This window comes from Filicampus tigris, chromosome 8 (genome assembly GCF_054856515.1).
Source record: "Filicampus tigris isolate MCC_2025a chromosome 8, RoL_Ftig_1.0, whole genome shotgun sequence".
NCBI classification, from domain to species: domain Eukaryota; kingdom Metazoa; phylum Chordata; class Actinopteri; order Syngnathiformes; family Syngnathidae; genus Filicampus; species Filicampus tigris.
The window spans coordinates 16,980,072-17,000,521 of record NC_141224.1 but is presented as its reverse complement, the minus strand read 5'-3'; the positions used below and the strand labels follow the sequence as shown (position 1 = coordinate 17,000,521).

At 39.1% G+C, this 20,450-nt stretch overlaps 2 protein-coding genes across 8 annotated transcripts in view; one reads left to right on the top strand and one right to left on the bottom strand.

Moving 5' to 3' along the window:
• Window positions 1-15,471, bottom strand: part of cobl (cordon-bleu WH2 repeat protein) — a 57,164-nt gene extending 41,693 nt beyond the window's left edge. For 2 of the 3 annotated variants that reach the window (XM_086037990.1, XM_086037992.1), the window contains exons 1-4: window positions 15,375-15,471; window positions 15,026-15,154; window positions 2,451-2,633; window positions 128-338 (exon numbers count right to left, since the gene is read on the bottom strand). In XM_086037990.1, the coding sequence (XP_085894116.1) occupies window positions 128-338; window positions 2,451-2,633; window positions 15,026-15,054 (423 nt within the window). In that variant the 5' untranslated portion in view covers window positions 15,055-15,154; window positions 15,375-15,471. Of the gene's footprint in view, window positions 1-127; window positions 339-2,450; window positions 2,634-4,807; window positions 4,966-15,025; window positions 15,155-15,374 lie in introns of those variants that run through there. The other variant, XM_086037991.1, reaches the window with a different exon arrangement.
• LOC147143929 (CX3C chemokine receptor 1-like) lies at window positions 8,454-19,181 on the top strand. Of its 5 annotated transcripts, none has more exons than XM_086037993.1 (7): window positions 8,454-8,481; window positions 11,798-11,894; window positions 12,658-12,688; window positions 13,077-13,119; window positions 16,981-17,032; window positions 17,609-17,770; window positions 17,845-19,181. In XM_086037993.1, exons 5-7 carry the CDS (start codon window positions 17,026-17,028, stop codon window positions 18,738-18,740), a joined length of 1,065 nt encoding a protein of 354 aa, XP_085894119.1. In that variant the 5' UTR covers window positions 8,454-8,481; window positions 11,798-11,894; window positions 12,658-12,688; window positions 13,077-13,119; window positions 16,981-17,025; the 3' UTR covers window positions 18,741-19,181. The 5 variants fall into 5 exon arrangements, with proteins under 5 accessions (XP_085894119.1, XP_085894120.1, XP_085894121.1 ...); XM_086037994.1 differs by lacking the exon at window positions 8,454-8,481 and adding an exon at window positions 8,747-8,769; XM_086037995.1 differs by lacking the exons at window positions 8,454-8,481; window positions 11,798-11,894 and adding an exon at window positions 11,899-11,947.
• Window positions 19,182-20,450: the final 1,269 nt, after the last annotated feature.

Here is a 20,450-nt window from a genome sequence, read left to right as displayed (position 1 = left end):
GAGCCAGATGAATATATATAAATGTCACTCCCTTGAAAACACACCAAAAATCACAGTTGTAGTTTTAGACACTCGACATCATCCCATATGTTGGAATCCTTAACAACAAATATGTATACTAATTCACCTCAGGGACTTTCGGTGCCAGTCTGCGCACCACTTTCTCTTCGCAGGCTTTCTCCTTGATGAGAACACAGGCCACATTGAGAGAGCCCAGCAACAGGTTGGGCTTGAACCCCAAAGAGTGGCCTTCAGGCGACAACAGCTCCAGGGTGTGCAGTGCCGGATTTAGATGGTAGCGGCTACACAGGTCAACCAGCAAGTCCATCAGTGGCTTACTGAGAGAGGGGGGGGAAAAAATGAAGGTAGGGAGAGGAGGACGTGTTCAAAGTGAAACAGTGGGAAGAAGAGGGTGGTGAGGAGAAAGAGGGAGGGAGTTAGCAAGGACCACGGAAGAGATGACGGGAGAAGATTGGGTTACGAAACCAATCTAGCTTAAGCACTATACTTCAACAAAACAGACAGACTTTCACCTGAAAATGATATTTCAGTAACATTGCATGTCCTTTCAATAGTAACAACTTGGATTTCTTAGTTTCTGTTATTCATACAGGCAATTCTACAGCTTGACTGCCCGATTCACCTTGAACAGCTGGTACCTTGTGAGCAAAAGGAAATACAGCCTTTGTTAGCAACTGTTACTCCTAAAATAAAGACACCATGAGTCAGTCTGTGGCCTTTTCTGGGACACTCATGTGACAGGAATGCGAGAGCTTCTGCTTCAAAACACTGTACCCTTAAAGCAGACATAAAGTGATTTTTTTCCCCCCCACAATTTAAAATGTGACATGCTTTGGTCAAAATATCCACTTTATTTTTTGTCTCGCTGAAATGTGCTGTTCTGAGGGAGACAGCTCATAAATGAGCATGCGTCACCCCGTTGGCCACTCAGCCCAAGATACTGCCGGTCCAGTCGAGAGAACAGATTTATTTATTTTTTAACCATGAGGACTCAGCTCGGCCCTCAGTCCAAAAAAGTGAGTGCCACCTGCGAAGCACAAGGAAGCCCCCCACAAGACAGCATGGATTTTTGACAATATGGTATTTTCACTCATGGAGTTATCAACTCATCACCAAGCTGCTGAATTACGCTTCACTTGTTAATTGCTGCGCAGATCCGTATAGCAGACACATCGGCAAACACAAATAGCCGCCATGTCCCATAACTTTATTCATTTTTATTTATCATTACATTTGGTGTGGCCCATAAGCCTGTATTCCACTATAATTAACGACTGACGGTAACTTTGAAAGACTCCCAGAATAAGTCCCGACGGAAGTGATTTTCATCCGTCCCCCGGAAGCCACGAACCCAAGGAAAAAAGATTAGGGGCATTTTGGGGACATGAAACAGGAGGCGGAAGAGTAATAGTATGAGAATTGATATATTTTTGGGTGTGAAGTGGTACAAAACTCTTTCTATATGAATGAATTCAATTGTGTGCTGTTACCCTTGTAAACAGCTTTTTACTGACAGTCCTAAAATAGCAGCAACGTAATTTAGTGATGAAGGAAGCGCGGTAAAAATAATGATGACGGAGTGACGGACTGAGCCAGCCTGAAATAATGACTGACGATGACATACTTGCGGGTTCACCGCTGACAAAAAATGGAAGTTCACTGACACGCCCACCACTGTTTATTGGTGGGGACATAATGTGACTTCCAAGTACCACTTGCCAAACTACGTCACAAGGCAGCAAAAGTTCTTATAAAATGGGGGAGGGTCGACTCATGCCGGACATGTGCATCACTGGACTTTGTTAGCGAAAAACAGTTTCATGCTATACCTCCACAATTCAATATTACATTGTACATTGTACTGAGTCTTTGCATGTTTTCAGCAATTACCTACAAATGTGTACAATATAATGTATTAAGAAACAAATCTATGATTTCACGTCACACAGCTACTTTAAGAATGTACTATAAATTAAGTTCCATTATAATTAGAACATAAACATGTGCAATATTTCACTGAGACCCCAGTTACAATACAAGCCTTATTTTGTACCAAGATGAAATCCATGAAGTTCTGCTTGAGAGGAGACCAATCCACTAGGGGTAGAGAGAGAGTTAACAGCTCAGCTTCCATCTGTTCACTCTCGGGGACAAAGCCTCTGCTGAGACTGGCAATAGGACCCTTACAAAGGCCGCACTGGCATGGAAACCCAATGGGGCAAAAAGTGACAAAGCTCTCTTACTGGTCACCGCAAATGGAGACAACATCAAGATGAGCAACCAGCAGGAGCAAAATGATCTTAAAATAGTGTAACTTCATGGGCAGTGTATATGCAAGATTTTACAATTTTAATTAAAAAAAAAAAAAAAAGATTAAAATAAACCCCGTCATAATTCATGTTAAAAATAAAAGAGTATGTCCTCCTCACCTGCCATCCTCAGTTATATACGTTTGGTATCCCTGCGGTAGTGTCAACTCGAAATCCACAGAGGGCCTCATAATGTTCTCTTTGGATTCCATGTCCGGTGTCCCTCCCGCATCAGGTACACTGTTTGCCAAAATGTGACGAGGGGGCGCTGGTGGGGGTGGGGCTCGAGCCTTCATTCTCCTCCTAAGTGGCAGAGTGAATAGCATGACAAATTCAAACGTCAGTAAACTTTTCACAATCCACATTATACAACAATGAATACTAAATAAATGTTTAACAAATAGTAAAAATTGCAGCAACAGTAAGTCTTATCCTTGACGGAACTCAAAAACAAGCCTTACAGTCACACAAAGAATGACAGGGGGATGCTAACATACACAACAAACTCATAAATAGCATATTTTCATCCCGTTGCATGCTTGTAACACAATCGCTTCACTTATATCATACAAGAGTAGGGATAGGCAATCTATTAATAGGGATTTTTTATTGCCGTCTTCCATATGATATTGCACAAAATACATTACCCGAGGTCGCAGGTTAGCACATAAAGTCCCAAGACTTGTGAAAATATAAACAGAACAACTATTATTACCAATGTGATTTCAAAATCTAAAATAATCATGATTATTCTTTTTTTTTTTCATAATCTCCCAGCCCTATCCAAGAGACAAGAACATCTGAAATGATGAAAGTTGTCAAGATGATCCAAGCTTTGAAAGCTGTTTACTACATTGACATTACATTACATGCTTCTAGATTGGGGGCAACCTTTTAACACTCAAAAAGTAATTTCGACCAATGGAAAAGAAAACACTGGGAGCCGCAAAACACTTTTTGACATCTGAAATGAAGATGTTTTACACAAACATACATACATACATACACATATAGATATACATATATACATACACATATATGCATGCCATCTATCAATCTATACATACATATATAAACACACACAGTATTTAGTATATATCTTTACACTTGTAAAATAGTGTGTTGCTTATGAAATTCATGCAGTCCATCCATGTTTCAGAAAATTACATTTTCTTAAATGAACACATTTTAATGTCTTACAAAAAAGCGCAGAGTTGAAGGTCTCTTTCAAATTAATTATTAATTATCCAGCTAGCAAAAAAAAAATGCCTGAATTAAAAAAATTCTAAGGAAAAAAAGAACACTATTTCACTGAACAATGAAAATAAATATTAGCAAAATAACTGCCTGAATATTTATTTTACCTGGTAAATGGGACTTCTGCTCTTGAACATCTGTGTACAGTGTCTGCAAATCAGGGCTGTAAGAAGTCACTTTCATCTGTACGCAGGACTAAACTATCGTCTTTTTTTTTTTTTTTTAAATCAGATTTTTTTTTGTGTAAGCGTTCATATTACATTAGAAATGCGACCTCAGTCTCCTTAGTGTGTGAACATAATTCCTAAACACCTGAAGTGACCCGCATGCGCAGGAGAAGAGACGACGTCGTGTTTACGGAAGTAAATGTGGTCCAGCGTGTGGGAGCATTTCTACAGTGGAGCGATTCGGTAGGAGGTAGAAATACAGAATGTGGGGGAAATGATGAGCCGAGGCTTTTTGATCTCATTTCATGGAATGAGCCGATCTGAACCGTGGTTGAACTACTACTATCACCATCAATGTCCACTTTATGTTTCATTGTTTCAAATGGGAAGTCAAATACAAAGTCAATACTGTTAGTCAAAACAACTTGGCAGATTCGATCTGCCAGCATCCTCACTTCGCCCACGCGGAGCGCATTTTGGACGTCAATGACGATGACGTCAATGTCGGATATATGCCACCTGGCGGTTCAGACTGCGGCCCCATGGCAAAAAATCCGATACGTATCCGATCAACGGACCACATATGAAAGTGGCCAAAAACTTTGACTTAATAAGAAGACATGATACAGGTTTTTGAGACAAATAACGTACACTTCAATCGGACACGTACTTATTTTCCCAAACCACGAGAGTCACAACACAAGGATGAAAGAGCCACATGCGGCTCCAGAGCCGTGGGTTGCAGACCCCTGTTTTTGATAATACAGTACTTTATAACCAAAAAAATGAATATTTATTATTTCATACAGTGATACACATTAATAGTACCATTCACCAAAATTGTGATACCAATCTCTGAGCAGTTCAGTTCAAAACTGTAAATGTAGCTCTTATGGCGTAGAATAATCTAAAAATAGTGTGCTGTGGAAAATCACAACCCTGTGCTTCCAGCTGATTTGCCAGAAACAAAACATTAATGCTATTGTATAACTCCACATACTCCATCCTAGTCTCAACACAAGATAGATAACAATAGGAAAACATCCCACTTACGTCAGAAAGAGTCCTTGTGTAGATTAAATGTTCCACAATTGTTGACTACTACACTGTTTATAAATCCAGTTCCAAGGATTTGTCACTCTCATGACAGAATGTCGGTGTATGCGTGTGCGTGTGCATGTGTCTGCCGGCGTGTGATTCAATTCAATCAGTCAAGGTATTTCTGTTCAGCAAAACGAAGAAAAAAAGTAGGCCTGTATGAACATCGCACGGCAAGCGGACTCTAACCTTAAGTTAAACATTAACAGCAAAGTAAGATATCAACTGAATCATTACTCAAGTGTTTTCAATGATTTCAACGTTAGACATATTAGATATAAAGAGTTGTGGAATTTGATGACACTGCATTAACTGAATACTGATCGGTAGTAGAACATTCATTCATATTTTATATATACGCACATACACATATATATACGCACATACACATACACATATATATATGCACATACACATATATATATATATATATATATATATATATATATATATATATATATATATATATATATATATATATAGATATACATATCCATATATACACACATATATATATTTACGGTACAAAAACAAGTCAGACACTGAAATCACTCAGCAGCTACAGCCTATGATACATCTAAGTATTCAAGTTAAAGGCAAGTTGTCATTACAGTACATATACACTTTTTGTGATGAAAAAAAATACAATAACAGTTACAATTATTCCTAACTGTATTAAAACTCTTTTTATAATGAAATACAGTAAGTTTAAAGTCTTTATGAAATTATTTACACTTTTTAGGCATTGAAATCTTTGAATGTTCAACAGCATATTGTAACGAATTGGGTTATCTGTGTTGTGGTCGGATTTGTGTTTTGCTTATTTGTGATGTTTCCGAGGTTCATGAATGCATCGTACGGCTCACGAGAGAAGCAGCGGAGAACGGAGAACAAAGCTGTTGTACTTTATTTTTGGCTAAAAATACTGCTTGCTTCATCGTCTAAGAAACATTCAAAGTCGGATATTCGTTATTATGTTAGAAGTGTTACCTGCAACATAGCCGCCAATCTCATGTAGCAATGTTGGCACACAACTTTGGGACTTATACACGTACCTTTCCCCATCGGCGATTTTAACAGGAAAGCTAGAATGTTCCCAATATAAGCTCGCGCTAATAAGTGGACCGAACAGAACATGCCATACCTAAATGTATTAATACGACCAAGTGTACCGTTACACCTCTAATATATATATATATCATGCCAAATATCCAAAGAAATGCATTACCTGAGATAACAAAAATCATATTTACAGGTAGCGATGACAACAATCTAATTTCAACCAAAAATAATCAATATGGGTGAAAGTGTGGTGAACATGACTGATGAATGTTCCCTTTTAGAGGGGTTAAAGAAGCGCCAGGCGTTAGTGACAGCAAATTTGTCCATAAACGACTGCATTACCTCATCAGATTTAAAACCACGCATTTGTGCGTAGACATGTGCACTTTGGAACGATACTCTAACACACTGCGCGCATCCTTGAGTTTTAATCTTCTTTTATGCAATGGACAAAAGGCAAGTGATCCGCAATGGAACATTGGATTCAACCACGCCTTACACACCAAACACACGTGTGCGCGCACACACACACACACCCCCCCCACACACACACACACACGCACGCACCCACACACACCCTGCTACCAAAAGAGCATGCCCATGGGTGCCATGGAGAAGGCATCTCCATGGAAACCTATGTACACTTACACCACATGACTATTGGGATAAACACAAGTCGTGGCCGAGCAACAGAGAGAATAAACGAGTAGGGACCTAATACACAATTTAATTAAAGGGACAACGTGTAGAATGTATTGATTTTTCAATGCTCATTCATTTTGAAAACCCAGTATTAATTTCAACAATATGCAAAAAAATGTGTTCTATCACATCAACATCCATTTTATTTAATATATAATCCTAGGTCTAGTAATTGCTAATTTAATTTAATAAATTAAATAGGATGCGCCTCCCCTACAGGAGGCTGCCATGTTTCACTGACATCTTTGTTACTCGGAGACAACCTTAGCGAACATAGTTCCTAAGCATCATGACTAGTGCATGTGTAACAAATTCAATGCACTTACTTCATCACTTGAGGGAATACTAGAAATCGTTTGTGATGACATTTTGCTTGCACCTTTGCTGTAGAAATTGATGGTAGGCTTGCGACGTGTGGTCTCTCGGAGGCACAGTAGTGCGTGTTTCAAAATGTACACGCTTCAAGCATTCTGTTAGTTGACCACTAGATGGCACTAAATTCTACACATTGGCCTTTTAACAAATCAAATGAATCAGCATGTTGAGACATATAGCTTCGTGCTGTGATGCTCCTGTTGCCATGCTATGACATAAAATAAATCCCACTGTGACGCTCCAAGTAACCCACTGTAATAACCAGAGGTGAGACATTTACTAAATTTTGCCGGTCCATCATTCATCAGCAATACTGACGGATGCCCACCTCTGGTAATAACAGAAAAGCTCCAAATGCCGAAATTGTCTGACAAAGTTATACAAGTTAATAAAGTTAGTTATATGCTAGTCAATAACCCAACAAGCAAGATGGAATAGACATTTTAATGAGTAGGGATGGTCCTGTTAAGATTTTAACAAAACCGGTTTATGCGTTTGGTAGTTTAATGGTATTCTTAACTGTACTTTTACGTTTAGAAAAACATCCAAACAAATATTAGCTTTCACTTTGACAGTGATTAGTGTAACAGTTGGATTGAGTATAAATCAACGTTAACGTTAGTGTAACAACAGAGCTAACCCAATTCACACCACACGTCAAAATAAATACAAAGAATCATATCACAATACGCACAGCACTACATAGGCACAGAAAGGACAACTTCCTGCGCTCGTGTAGTGCATGGCTGGCTCTTAGTCATGCCTCTCACACATGGCACAGGAGTGGGGCGAGATGGCTCGCCTACGATTGTCAATTTTTGGACCAACATCTTAATTTTATTCCAAGTTCGAAACAAGATTGAAGCGGTAAAACGAGAAATTTCTCCAAGACCGTTAATAGAACTGTTGAGGGTGGGGCTTACCAATACTGTGGTCTTTTATAAATTTAGCCCCCGGGCCAATTTTGTACTGGGCTTGGTACCTATCAGAATTAACATGATGTGTTAGCATTAGTGCAACTTTACAGTGTCCTGGGAGTGTGAAGGTTACTTGTTAAGTGCATTCTTGTTTTTAACTACCAAGAAAAAGGCAGTTGATGAAGAACTATATCACAGGAATAAGTAAATAAAAATGCAACAGCCCACTTGTGTTGGTTAATCTGACAATAATAATGGTCCCTCCAACATAGAACACTGCACCTGAGGTGCACTTAAGGAACTTTGTTGTGATTCATATAAATTCATCTTATCCAAATAATGCACTACTAGGTTAAAAATAAAACAACAGCCATGACATTGCTTAAACAACAGTCCTTGGTACCTCGCAAGATAATCAAGTCTTAAAATTTTAAATTGGCTAGTAGATAACCTTAAAGGCAGATGTACGATGTACAGGTGTATTTTATTTAATTTAACTAGAAATGCAGGTCTGTCAGCCACATGCCGCTATCCCAACCATCGCCTAAGAATGACAAGTGTATATAACTAAAGGTAGGTGAGAGGGAGGCAGAATGTGACCTGCCATTATTTGATTTCTGCTGGATTTCAACGTCATTAACAAGTAGGCCAACAACCATTTTTGTTGCTGTTGTTTGAATTTAGGGTTAGGGTTTGGTTAACCCTAACCTGAGGGTTAGGCTAACCCTAACCCCCCAAATCGTGGCTCAACCAGATAGACCGGTGCCCATATGGCACACAGCTGTGCACAATTAACTGCCAACACTCCTGATTGCTGCGCTCGTCATGCCTTTAAAGCGTGTGAGGGTGATCATGAAAAAGGTAAGAGAGTAGTCTCAAAGTACACTGTAGGAACCCTTTTTATGATCTGCAGGAAGGCAAGTGGGACTAGCGCTGCCATGATTAGTCGACTAATCACGTTGACGTCGACGATCAAAATCATCGACAGTTAATTTCAATCGTCGATGCGTCGTTTATGTATATATTTATTTATTTGGCACATTTTTTTTTCCTTTCGAGACTGCCGCGTTTCGCTCTTCTCCCGCTGTCTGTTTTCCTATCTGCAACGCACATGCGCAGTGGTGGTAATCCGGGTGATGTAAACAGAAGCATTGTGGGTAAAGTAGTGTAAGCCTTACACTGTAAGGGCTCATTCGTGTTGGCAACAGAGTCCGAAAGTTACGGCGCATTTCACCAAATATACTCAATACAATGCAAACCTGCCTTTCATGGCAGCACAATGGGGATGCCCAATCATTTAAAAAAAGGAAGCAAGTTATGGCTTATGCCTGATTTCATATCTGACAAAGGCACAGTCGTGTCTAGACGCTAGCTGCAGTTAGCATACACACGTTACGGTGTGTTTAATGTAATGCTCCTATTTGGTACGCTAACACGTCATAGCTGCTTCTATGGATTAAGCAGCCATTATTCAGTAAACTCACGTTGATTAACAACCAAAACTCTTGTGTGTTTATGCCTGTGGTGGACATCGAAGCAGGAAGCTCACGCTTGCTCTCTCTCTCTCTTTCTCTCCCTCGGGAACAGAGTGATGCGTTTATGAACTGGGAAATATCAGCAATCAACACAAAAACGACATATGTGCCACTCATCGGCATCACATAATAAAATCCATAATTAAGTTTGTTGTAATATACTATGTTATAGTGCAAAAAAAAAAAGGTCTTCATTTTTTTGTTACAGGTGCATACCACATTTTGATTGTAAAGATACATTTACTACCTTTAAATTATGCATACTAGAGAAAAGAATAACAAAACCTTTTTGATAAAGTTTAAATTAACACAAAATCAAAAACCAATACAAGTGTCTATTTTACTTTTCTTTAGCACAGAGCATTTGCCCAATTTACTCCTCTGATTTCAATACCTTCCTTAAAAAAAAAAAAAAAAAGTATTGGTGCCCAAGAAGAGTAAAATATGTATACAAGTACTTCTTTTTGTATTCATAGATAATTTCACTGTATTAGTGCAACTCTGCATTGTGTATCGTTTTGGTTCAATTTTAAAACGCACTGAAGAATTACAGCTACAAATTTTAAGGCCAGAGTATCGCCATCAATTTAAGTCGCTCCTTTATTCATAAATATGTCAGGAATTATGGCTTGAGTTGCAAAGTTTAATACAAGTTGAATGTACTATCATCTTGTCTTCATGATTAGTTTGAACATAAAGAATTTAAGCTGTAAGCGAATGATGCTTATCATAAGAGCAGCAGCTTGCTGCTGCGATTTGCCGCGATTTATATATTATCCGATTAGTCGACTAATCGCGACTACTGTTAGTGATTAGTTGACTAGCAAAATAATCGTTTGTGGCAGCCCTAATTGGGACCTCATTCACCAAGGAAACTAAGCCTGAAATCTAACCATGTAACCATGTTTGAAGGATGAGAAATCTGAATATGACTCAGAGGACACCATCCCCACAGTCAAACATGGTGGTGCAAAGTTGTTGTTTTGAAGCTGTTTTTCTGCAAAGGACACAAAGCAAACATTGCCGAGTCATGCAATGTAAAATCTACAATGAAAACCTTTCTTTTGAACACTGACGATGCGTCCTGGATGGGTTTTCGAACACGACAATGACTGAAAACATACTGTCAAAGTAACAAAGAAGCGGCTCAAGAATAAGCATATTAAGTTAATGAAGTAGCCTAGTGAGTCTCCAGACTTCAGCCAAATACAGTAAAAAACCTTTACGTTCCTGTAAAGAGGAGTGTGTCAAAATTCCTCCTGAGCTGTGTGCAAATTTAGTGGCCAACTACAAGAAATGAATGATTACTGTGACAAATCCTATTGCTTTGCAGCAGTCGGATACAACGGAAGCCTAATTCAACAACCACCCGGTGAACAAGTCGGCCAACAATGATTTTTGGGTTGTCTGAATTTATGCACTCTTCCATAGTGGCATCAGTTAATGTAATACGTGTGTGAGAGTACAGACAATATCTGAATGTGAGAGAATGTGTACTTTACCACACTCCTCCCTATTTGCAAATATCATGGCTCTATTTTATAATGTAGAATAAGCGGTATAGATAATGGATGGATGGATGGATTCCTTCCATTCGCAACGCAATTGGTCACTGGTCAGTCTTCCTCTCTAACAAAGCCACATACCTCAGAGACTAACATGTGACAGCAGGCTTCCCAAAATAAATGTCTAGCCCATAACAGCTGCATACTACAGTCCACAGAAGATGCTTGACACTGCTTACACAAGAAAATAGAAGTTCTTTCCCCTTATTAACAGGTGTCTGCCAGTGTTGTGTTTCACCAGGAATGTGTTGCCCAAGAGCAGCGTTCTTGCTTTGGGAACCCTCTTTATGGTCGGACTTTAAACTGTCAACACTGACAATGCTAGCACACACATTTTACCTGTGCACGAACAAAGTTTCTGGCAGAGATGGGAATAACAAAGCACAAATCCTTCGTTACTGCACTTACGTCGTTTTTTCCATAGTTTTTAATGTATGACAAATTTGATTCAAAGAATAGATTAGACCTGGAAGAAAAAGCCTCCGTAGCCGTTTTCTGGCTCCATCAATCATATGAAGCGGTAGTCCTGGTCCTCTGCATCTCAACTTGTGATTGGCTATGTTAATGCTTAGACATTACATGTGATACTAAGTGCCATCGCAATGATTCAGAACCCGACCAGGATCCAACCATCGCAGAAAAATGGCTGTCAGCCACTCGTCTCCTACATATTGAGCTATTTAAAACATGGACTCGCTGCAATATGAATAGGAAGAGCCTGCCATCACGTTCTGAGGCTTCTCATACAATATGTTGTGCTGTATCACTTTTTTTAATCCATACAAACAGAGTGCAGTCATTCAACACGTCAGTTCCTACAGAAAGAGGACGTGGGCCATAATAAAGAGCAAAGTGTGGACAGCCAGGGCTTGCTCCCAATCACGAGGTGCGCACCTCTTGCATGCGATTGTACCATAAGCTTCGCTATTTCATCCACTGGTACATATGAAATTGTAAACATGCTTAAGTATTGTTGTAAAACACAATGCATGTGTACTTACTGTACAAACTGTGTTTTTATGACAACTGACTGTGTCTTGCTTGATTAAAACCCAGTAATTGATTTTTCACCTGTGTGAATGCTTCTGTGCATTTTGACTGGCTATAATTTGCAACGCCACCACCGTGCAACTCCGACTCAAATTCTGAATTGCCCCAAAACCAATGCCTGAATACAATTCGCATTGAGCAACAAGCATGGCTATAGAACAGAACAGAGCATTTAAAATGCACTTCATTGCTAATGTTTACTGAATTCACAGCCATATCTCACATTATAATTTACTGTATCTCCTCTAAGGAGAAAACGCTTAAATACACATTAAGTGTATTTTTGTTTCTGTAGTTCAGTTAAACTATTAGAAAAGTGACGATTAAGAAAAAAATGGATTTCAAAAGGTAGGTCTACTCTCATGAATCGTCACAGAATTTGGAAACCAATCCTGGGCCAGTTTTAAGAGTGTGTTTGGTGACCGTCTTTCAACTTTAACAGCCCTCAAATTATATGATGTGAGGAGGAAACATCTGATGAAAATGCGTTTTACTTTTACCCTTCAAGAGCCAGTACTTGTTCACTTTTACTTGAGTAATTATCTTTAATGAGTACTTTTAACAAAGTTGTTGTTTTTTTTGTTTTTTGTTTTTTACAGAAGAAATCGTACTTCTACTGAAGTGCAGAATGTGAGTACTTTTCCCATCTCTAATGCCTAGACATATAATAATAACTCATGAATCATGATGAAGTATATTTCTGCCATTGTTAGTCGACATCCATGTTAGGTAAGCGTTAGACACTTGGAATAACGTTTATTTCTAAAATCAACTCCTCAGCGAACATGAGACCAGGTGAAGGCAAAGGTCTTCTTGGTCAATACTGATCAGTGTACCATCCAGAGAAACCTAGTCCAAGTCAAAAGGTGACCATTATGTTAAGTGCGTTTGACAGAACACTTTCAAGTCATTTATTTCAAGCATCTACCCAAACAGAACTAGCAAACGCCGACACTTCTGCCATTGTATGGTTTATTGTACAATGTATAACTTGCTTAACACTTCTCTATGCTTTCAGAGTTGCATTTCACCCATCTGGTGTGCAAGAACTGTACTAGAAGGTAAATAGGGAAAAAACGCGGAACTCCCTTTGGCACCAGTGCTGAGCTCATGGCTAACCACGTGAAGCTCCACCAAGGACAATTTTGTAATGACAGTCTTGGGTGGAAAGGTTTATTTGCATCCATCTCACATTTTCCTATCATTTGAGATGCAGTAGGATACAGAAAAATACAGTCATTCTTTGGGGCAAAGTTTGGACTGATACAAATGAAATGCAAATACTCCACTACTTACTTATAAGGTGTATCCAAATACTAGACTCACATTTTAATTCATTTTCATTTCAGTGAGAATAGCTTCCAACCGATCAACAGTTAACCCAGTACAGATATATTCCTAGTGCACACTAGGAATATATTAATAACACAACAGGAACTAAGCAAGTGTGCAAAATCAGGACATGTGGAAGCCAATAATTATGGCTGTGTGCTGGGATTGGGGGACAGTTATTTCTAATTTTATACTTGATACCTGCAAAAATCTGTCCAACCAGTCTTCCTATCAGTGTTTTTTCTTTTTTCCACAGCTGATGAGTCAAAAAGCAATGCAACATATTGCATGGGGTGCCTCAAAATGCGATAAAGACTGGCAAAGTTCAAATCACAGGGACTCAACATTACGTCGACCAATGTGCGGGGGCGAGTGTTCAACTGTTATTTTGTGCGACAGTCCGGTTCAAATCTGGGTCGGAATCGTGCCCTGTGCGGAAGGCCTTAGTGCTAAAGCTACGTGTAATGTGTCAAGTAGGCATGAGCCGATTACTGGTTTGAAAGTTTACCGTGGTTTTATAAAGTAAAGGTCAGGGCTGCACAATATTGGAAAAACATGCGATATCGGTGTTGAATACACTATATTAATATTAGTGTAACTAATAACATTTCATTTTTATTATTTCATGAAAGAAGTACTTTTTTTTCATGTGGTAATACAAGCAAGCTCAATGTATTGTTAGCGAAATATTTGTAATTACCCAAGACAATGTTCACTTATCGGATGGCAATGCGCATTTAGGTTGGCATTTGACTGGTCAAATTCAGAGAAAAGCAAAGAAATCCATAGGAAACTTATTTATTTGAAATGTAAAACTCTTTGCGATATGCATATTGCATGTTCCAATATCGCAAAATCAATATTTTTAATACCGTCTGCCACCACCGTCTTTTCTTTTTTGAGGGAACGTCTAAGCAGGATGGATGGATGGATGACAGGATTCACAATCACATGGCCAGAAAAATGAAGCAACTGAATCGATTTCATGAACACGTTCTTTTCTCAATGAGTTAAGTCAAAACATCAACAGCCGTTGTTGTAAACTTGAGTCAGTTGCCAGCCTGCCACCGGCAATCAGTTCAATCATTATAACAATCCATCAAAAACACAGTAGTTGAGTTGGCGATGCTCCACTTGCACACACAAAAAAAAAAAATCGGCGTTCTTTTTGTCTCCACAAGCAAGAGAAGACACAATTAAACTATGTTTGGCTCGCTCATAGGAAAGGGGGGCAGCTTCATCGTGCTTATGCTGGAACTCTCTGTTGTCAGGAAACTGGCTACAAAAGGGCCTAATGCTACCAACACAATACAGTACTGTCATGTAATTCCATAGCAGTATAGTACCACTTTTGTAGTAGTGCCCCATATAAATCTGGAGTACATTTTCCAGCCAATTAAAAAATAACAATGGGTAATTTGTTTAATTTCTTTATCTATTTGTATTTGAAAAATGTAAAAAGGAAGCTCAATCAAAACGCCCCAAACACCTGTTACTGGTCTGTGCTTTTGACAATAACGCACACACCAATAACTTTAACCTGTAACCAATGACTTGGGGTGACAAGTTCAACTGCAACAGTACAATCAGTGCTAGTATTTAGTCTGTTAAGGCAATAACCTTTGAATGACTTACCCGGCCGTCGGGTCTAAAGGTTCGGTCATTGCGGTGAAATCCAACTTGAGGCGAAGAGAGCGGCGCTCAAGAAGGGTCCAAAGCTCCGCTACTTAACCCAACCTTGCTGGATATCCACCATACTTGCACCTAAGGGTTAGCATAGCCACACTGAATCGATTTGCTTCCAATCAAAATGACGTATGTAACGATTGTGATATATTCCATCATAGGGTCAACAAGTAGGTGAGCAAAGATGACGGCACTTGCGCGCAAACAAAGACAATTATTTTGAAGGTTAACTACGACACAATAGTCGAACAATGACGTTTGTTTTTCAATCAACTTAGTTCATAGAAGACGCACTCACTTGCTCATTACCCTTTTCCGGACGATGTCAAATCCACTTCATTTAATCTTAACGCTCTCCCAGTTGATTCAGTCGGAACCACACACAAGCGTGAACAGTTGTTTACTTCCGGTTTTCAGTTTCAAAATAAAACTAATGTCTTTCCTTACGTTTTATTCGTTGTTGGGTTGTTGTTGTTTTTTGTTTGTTTTGTATTGTTTTTCAGCTCAACAAGTTACATAAAATTCTAAAGGGAATCTTAGCTCATTAAATTAAGGGAAAAAAATTGAACATAAGTTACTCATGTCACCACTGTTACTCTGATAGTGATAGTGCAAAATGAACTGCTGCCTCTGAAAACTTTTATTTTTACACGAGTGTCCGTTTTGGACCAACTCTTTAAATCTAACTTGATGCAACTGTCTACAATCCTGCCTTCGTCAGCAGATAGCAGTTCAATCATCGCATTCAGTAGCGGTAGGTGGCGTTTGACAGTACGAGTTCACCCATTCAGGGCGTGGAGCACAAAATTCTTTCTGGGGCCCCTTACAAAAACCTCCTGAAGGGCCCCCGACTCCGCATTTATTACAGATTACTTCAAAAAGGCTTGGCCACAATACAATACAATACAATACAATACAATACAATACAGCTTTACTCCATCTTGTTTAGAGTAGTTCATTTCATTTCTCATACTTCATTCTTCTTTTTAGCCCCCAAAATTCATAAAATTCAATTAAATGTAAATGCTAATTTCAAATGTTGAAGGGTTTAGGTCAGGTACGTGTTACGAACCTTTTTGAAAGTGAGAGCTACTTCTCGGGTACTGATTATTGCAAAGGGCAATTTGATACATACTTCTGAAAAGACAAACTTTACCAAATTACATTAAATTTTCCTTACCCCAAATCGGGTCACCAGGGTCCCCCTCTGGAGCGAGTCTTGGTGAATGGCCTCAATGGTGACCCCTGGGTCTCGTTGGGCACAGCCGTAATTTGTAGGATTTCACCCTGCGAAGTGGCCACAGAGGTCAGGTGCAGTTTGATTTGGGTGGTAGCAGAAGCAAGCGAGCTTGGCAGTTTAACCCTCGGTTGAAGAATTTGGCTTTACGGGCGTGGAATGTTACTTCTCTGGCAAGCTTGGGCTATGGAACCAAAGACAACGGTCCAAAGCCAGGAAAAGGATGGAGTGACATTTGCAGATTAGAAATGAAATCTACAGAGGGTATTTTAACTCATTCACTGCCAGACATTTTCAGACCCTCTTTTACCCTAACGTTTGAAAAAAAAATTGAAAAAAATATAAATAAATTCCTGGGATTGAATGGCTGGACTGTGAAAAAACAAGTAAATCCATCAATGGCAGTGAATGAGTTAATGTGTTTCTTTGTATTTCTTGTGTAAACATGGGTGAGTGATGAGTACATATACTAGTTGTGGTTCTTCCGTTATTGTGGCCGTTATCTCTGAATATCAAGTGTGCACACTTGATAAGGATCTAAGTCATACAGGAAACAACAGCCGCAATTTTTGCTGTGTGTTCCTTCTCACCAGTTATTTAAAGTGAAGACACACAGACAGTTATTACTATATCAATTGAAACATTTACTCTGTAAATATCTTGACAGAGACCAAAGAGCTGCCGGGGTCCTGAGAGCAAGACATCAGTCATCATGTCAGGTGAATACACTTTTAATGCATATTTCTGCTTGTGAATGTCCTCTTGTGGTAATAGTGTAGTTTTGTTTAATTAACATGGGTCATGAGTGCATCTGGAAGAATTAAAGTATTGCTTTGTCACAGCATTGGTGTACAAAATTCAACAGCTATCACTTTGAAAACACACAAATGCCCTGACAATTTACTAAGACACACAAACCCTTCAACCACAATATGGTGATGGCTCAAGAAGGAGCAGAGTGAAATAAATAAAAATGAAATAAATTTAACAAATGAAACATAACATTTATGACCCATATAGAAATGTTTGTGAGGTTCGAAATGACTATTTTACAGTTACCAAAAGAGAAAGCTCTGTCTCACCTGTGTATTTAGTTGTGCAGCAGACCTTTGGACCATCGTTGACTTGTTTTTCAAGTAATATCATAACCTCTGGTAAATAAAAACAAAACAAAGGACTCCTCTGTTGTCAACACATAGTTCGGCATAATGATGTGCAGGGTCATCCCAGGTTTGCGTTTCAATATGTAGCCCAGACTGCAATAAAGCAGGATATCTCAAACCTCGTGTCCGCAGATGCAATCGTCACCATGCAGACAGCAGCTACATATGATTATTCAGAGTACGATGAATCTGGAATTAGTGGTAATTCTCCCTGCGAAATTGGAGGAATGATGGACTTCAGCAGAGTGTTCATCATTATTATCTACTCTTTGGTGATTATCCTTGGCTTCATTGGTAAGTGTCAGATATACTGTAACTAAAGAACTGAGCATGTTCTCCCGTTCACACATTTCTCCACATCTTTCCAGGTAATATCCTGGTGGTGTGTGTCCTGGTGAAATATCGTAACCAGACAACCATGACAGATGTGTGTCTATTCAACTTAGCTTTGTCTGATCTACTCTTCATCATAACACTTCCTCTCCACACGCACTACACTATGGTCAAACAGTGGACCCACGGGGACTTTTTGTGCCATTTCAGTGGTGGTGCCCACAGCACTGGCTTCTTCTGCAGCATATTCTTCATGGTTGTCATGACATTGGACCGCTACCTGGTTATCATGCATCATGCCAAGGTGGTCAAATACCGCACAATGAAAACAGGGTTCACTCTCACTGTGGTTGTGTGGTTGTTCAGCTTCTGTGTCTCCCTTCCTTCTTTCATCTTCACTTCAGAGTCAAAACAGCCTCACGGGCTGGGTTGTGGGTTTAAACCAGAGAATGTTGCCTGGAATGTGTACAATATCACAATCAATAATATTTTGGGATTGCTGATTCCTCTGCTGGTTATGGTGTTGTGCTACGCCAGGATCATACCTGTCCTGATGAGGATAAAGAGTGCAAAGAAGCAACGTGTTGTCAAGCTGATCATTTCAATAGTGGTTATCTTCTTCCTCTTGTGGACACCATACAACATTGCACATTTTCTGACAGTTTTGCATTTTGATTGGAATTTCCTAAATCAATGTGACTCTCTTGAAAAATTGAAACTGTCAGTATCAGTCACTGAGACAATTGCATTTACTCACTGTTGCTTGAATCCCATCATATATGCTTTTGTTGGACAGAAGTTTATGAAGCGTGTCTTGCTCATGATCAAATGTGTTCCTGGGATTGCTATCTCCCCCAGGCATTCATCAGACTACTCTTCCCGAAAGAGTTCGGTCATGTCCAAGTCCTCTGAGGGCACATTTATCATGTAGCATAAATCATATCTGTCTGTCCTTCTGATTCCTCCAGTTAGCCAGCTTGGTCTCGGTCACAGGTTAAGGACTATGACCCAGACCATGCAGCCAAAAACTTGAACAAAACATCAGACTATTCTGTGGAAGGGGCTGAATTTGCAGTCAGGATAAGCACTCTTCAAAACTGCGGCAGGAGTGGATCAGTATTCATAATTAACAAGTACAGAACTTAAATCTAGTTGAGAATTGCAGAAATTGTTTGATAGCAGGGGTTGCTTCAAAAAGTTGTGGGAAAATAAACCCAGTTAAGTGTTGGTTACACTGTTGTCCGGGCGAAGTGGTATTTGAAAAGTAATCCTGTTGGACGATGAAAAAAAAGAGGCGATATATACGTATATATTGGTTGTTTTTCTGATAATTTGTTGCAGAAGTGTGTTAATAATAAAAGTTTTGCCTGCACCCATCCAGTGTCTGTAGTTTTTTAGGAGTATCGTTATCATCAATATCAATGGTAAGACGTGCATCCTGTCACCTTCAATTCAGAATTTTTCAATGTGATGTGAAAAATGTGCATAAATATATGTACTTTACTGAAGAATAAATGTTACAAACTACAGTGCTCTCTTAGGATATCTGCACATTTAGGCATTAAGCAAATTAAGCAAAATGACACTTCACATAGCTGACCTTCATGGATTGAGTGTAAAATTCCCCAGTCACAATTGTCCTGTAATGTACAAGTGATTAGTACAAAATGTCGAGTAGAGTCAACTTTCTTTTTATACAGCCATCAATCACAAAACAATTTCAAAGGATTTTACAATGCAGCAGTTGACAAATATTAGTGATATCACCTGATAGAGATAGAGAGAGAGATAGAGATAGAGAACCCACCCCGCAAGGAAAAACTGAAAAAAACAACAACAACAAAAAAACACACACATGGCAGTGCAAGGGGATCTTCAATTCACCACATCACACGCTAAGATGGACTACATCCTCCACCAGTGGGGATCTTGCAGTTTACCTGTATAAATGCACCAAACTCATGCACGGACCCCAGCCAGTCATTTTCTGCTTCCGCAATGTCAAGCATTGTGTGACTGCCTTGACTTTAAATGGCCAAGAAAAAAAAGATGTATCACTATGTGCTTCAATGATAATGTCTAAATTGCTACGATGTCAGTCAAATTTACCAATGAGGCTCGCCTAAATAAAGACACTGATTCAATAGGCAACGACACAGACGATGTGATGTAGTGTGCACAAAATTATCAATTTAAGTTCTCCCGGTGGTGAGTTGCGAGTAGGAAAAAAATGACCCCTTGGGATTGAGGGATTTCAACCCAGTTAAATGATAACCCAAAATGGGTAAAACATTTCATAGCAGAGCACTTGGGAAGATGAAACAACCCAACATTTTTTAGCGTGTAGAGGAACTCCAAACTGAATTGAAACTGACTGCTACAAAGAGAAGGTTAACAATCAAATTCAGTTTTTCTGTGGTTCTTACCAGTGGTAAGCGGGCTCCCTCGAGTGATACATGAATTAAATGTTCAAATTGTCCCTAATGTTATGGCTTAAACTTTTATAATCCAGCACACAATTTTTTTTTAGTATAGGTAGTTCAGTTGTATTTAACCTTCAAGTACAAAGCATTTGTATTTAATCTTTTAGAATTAGATTTGCTTTCGAACATTAATTTAGGTATTGTTTTTTGATGACCAC

What these genes read in the sequence shown, in the direction of transcription:
- LOC147143929 (XM_086037993.1), top strand. An exon ending in GATTATCCTTGGCTTCATTG is followed by an intron (nt 17,771 to 17,844) that starts GTAAGTGTCAGA and finishes ACATCTTTCCAG; the next exon opens with GTAATATCCTGGTGGTGTGT.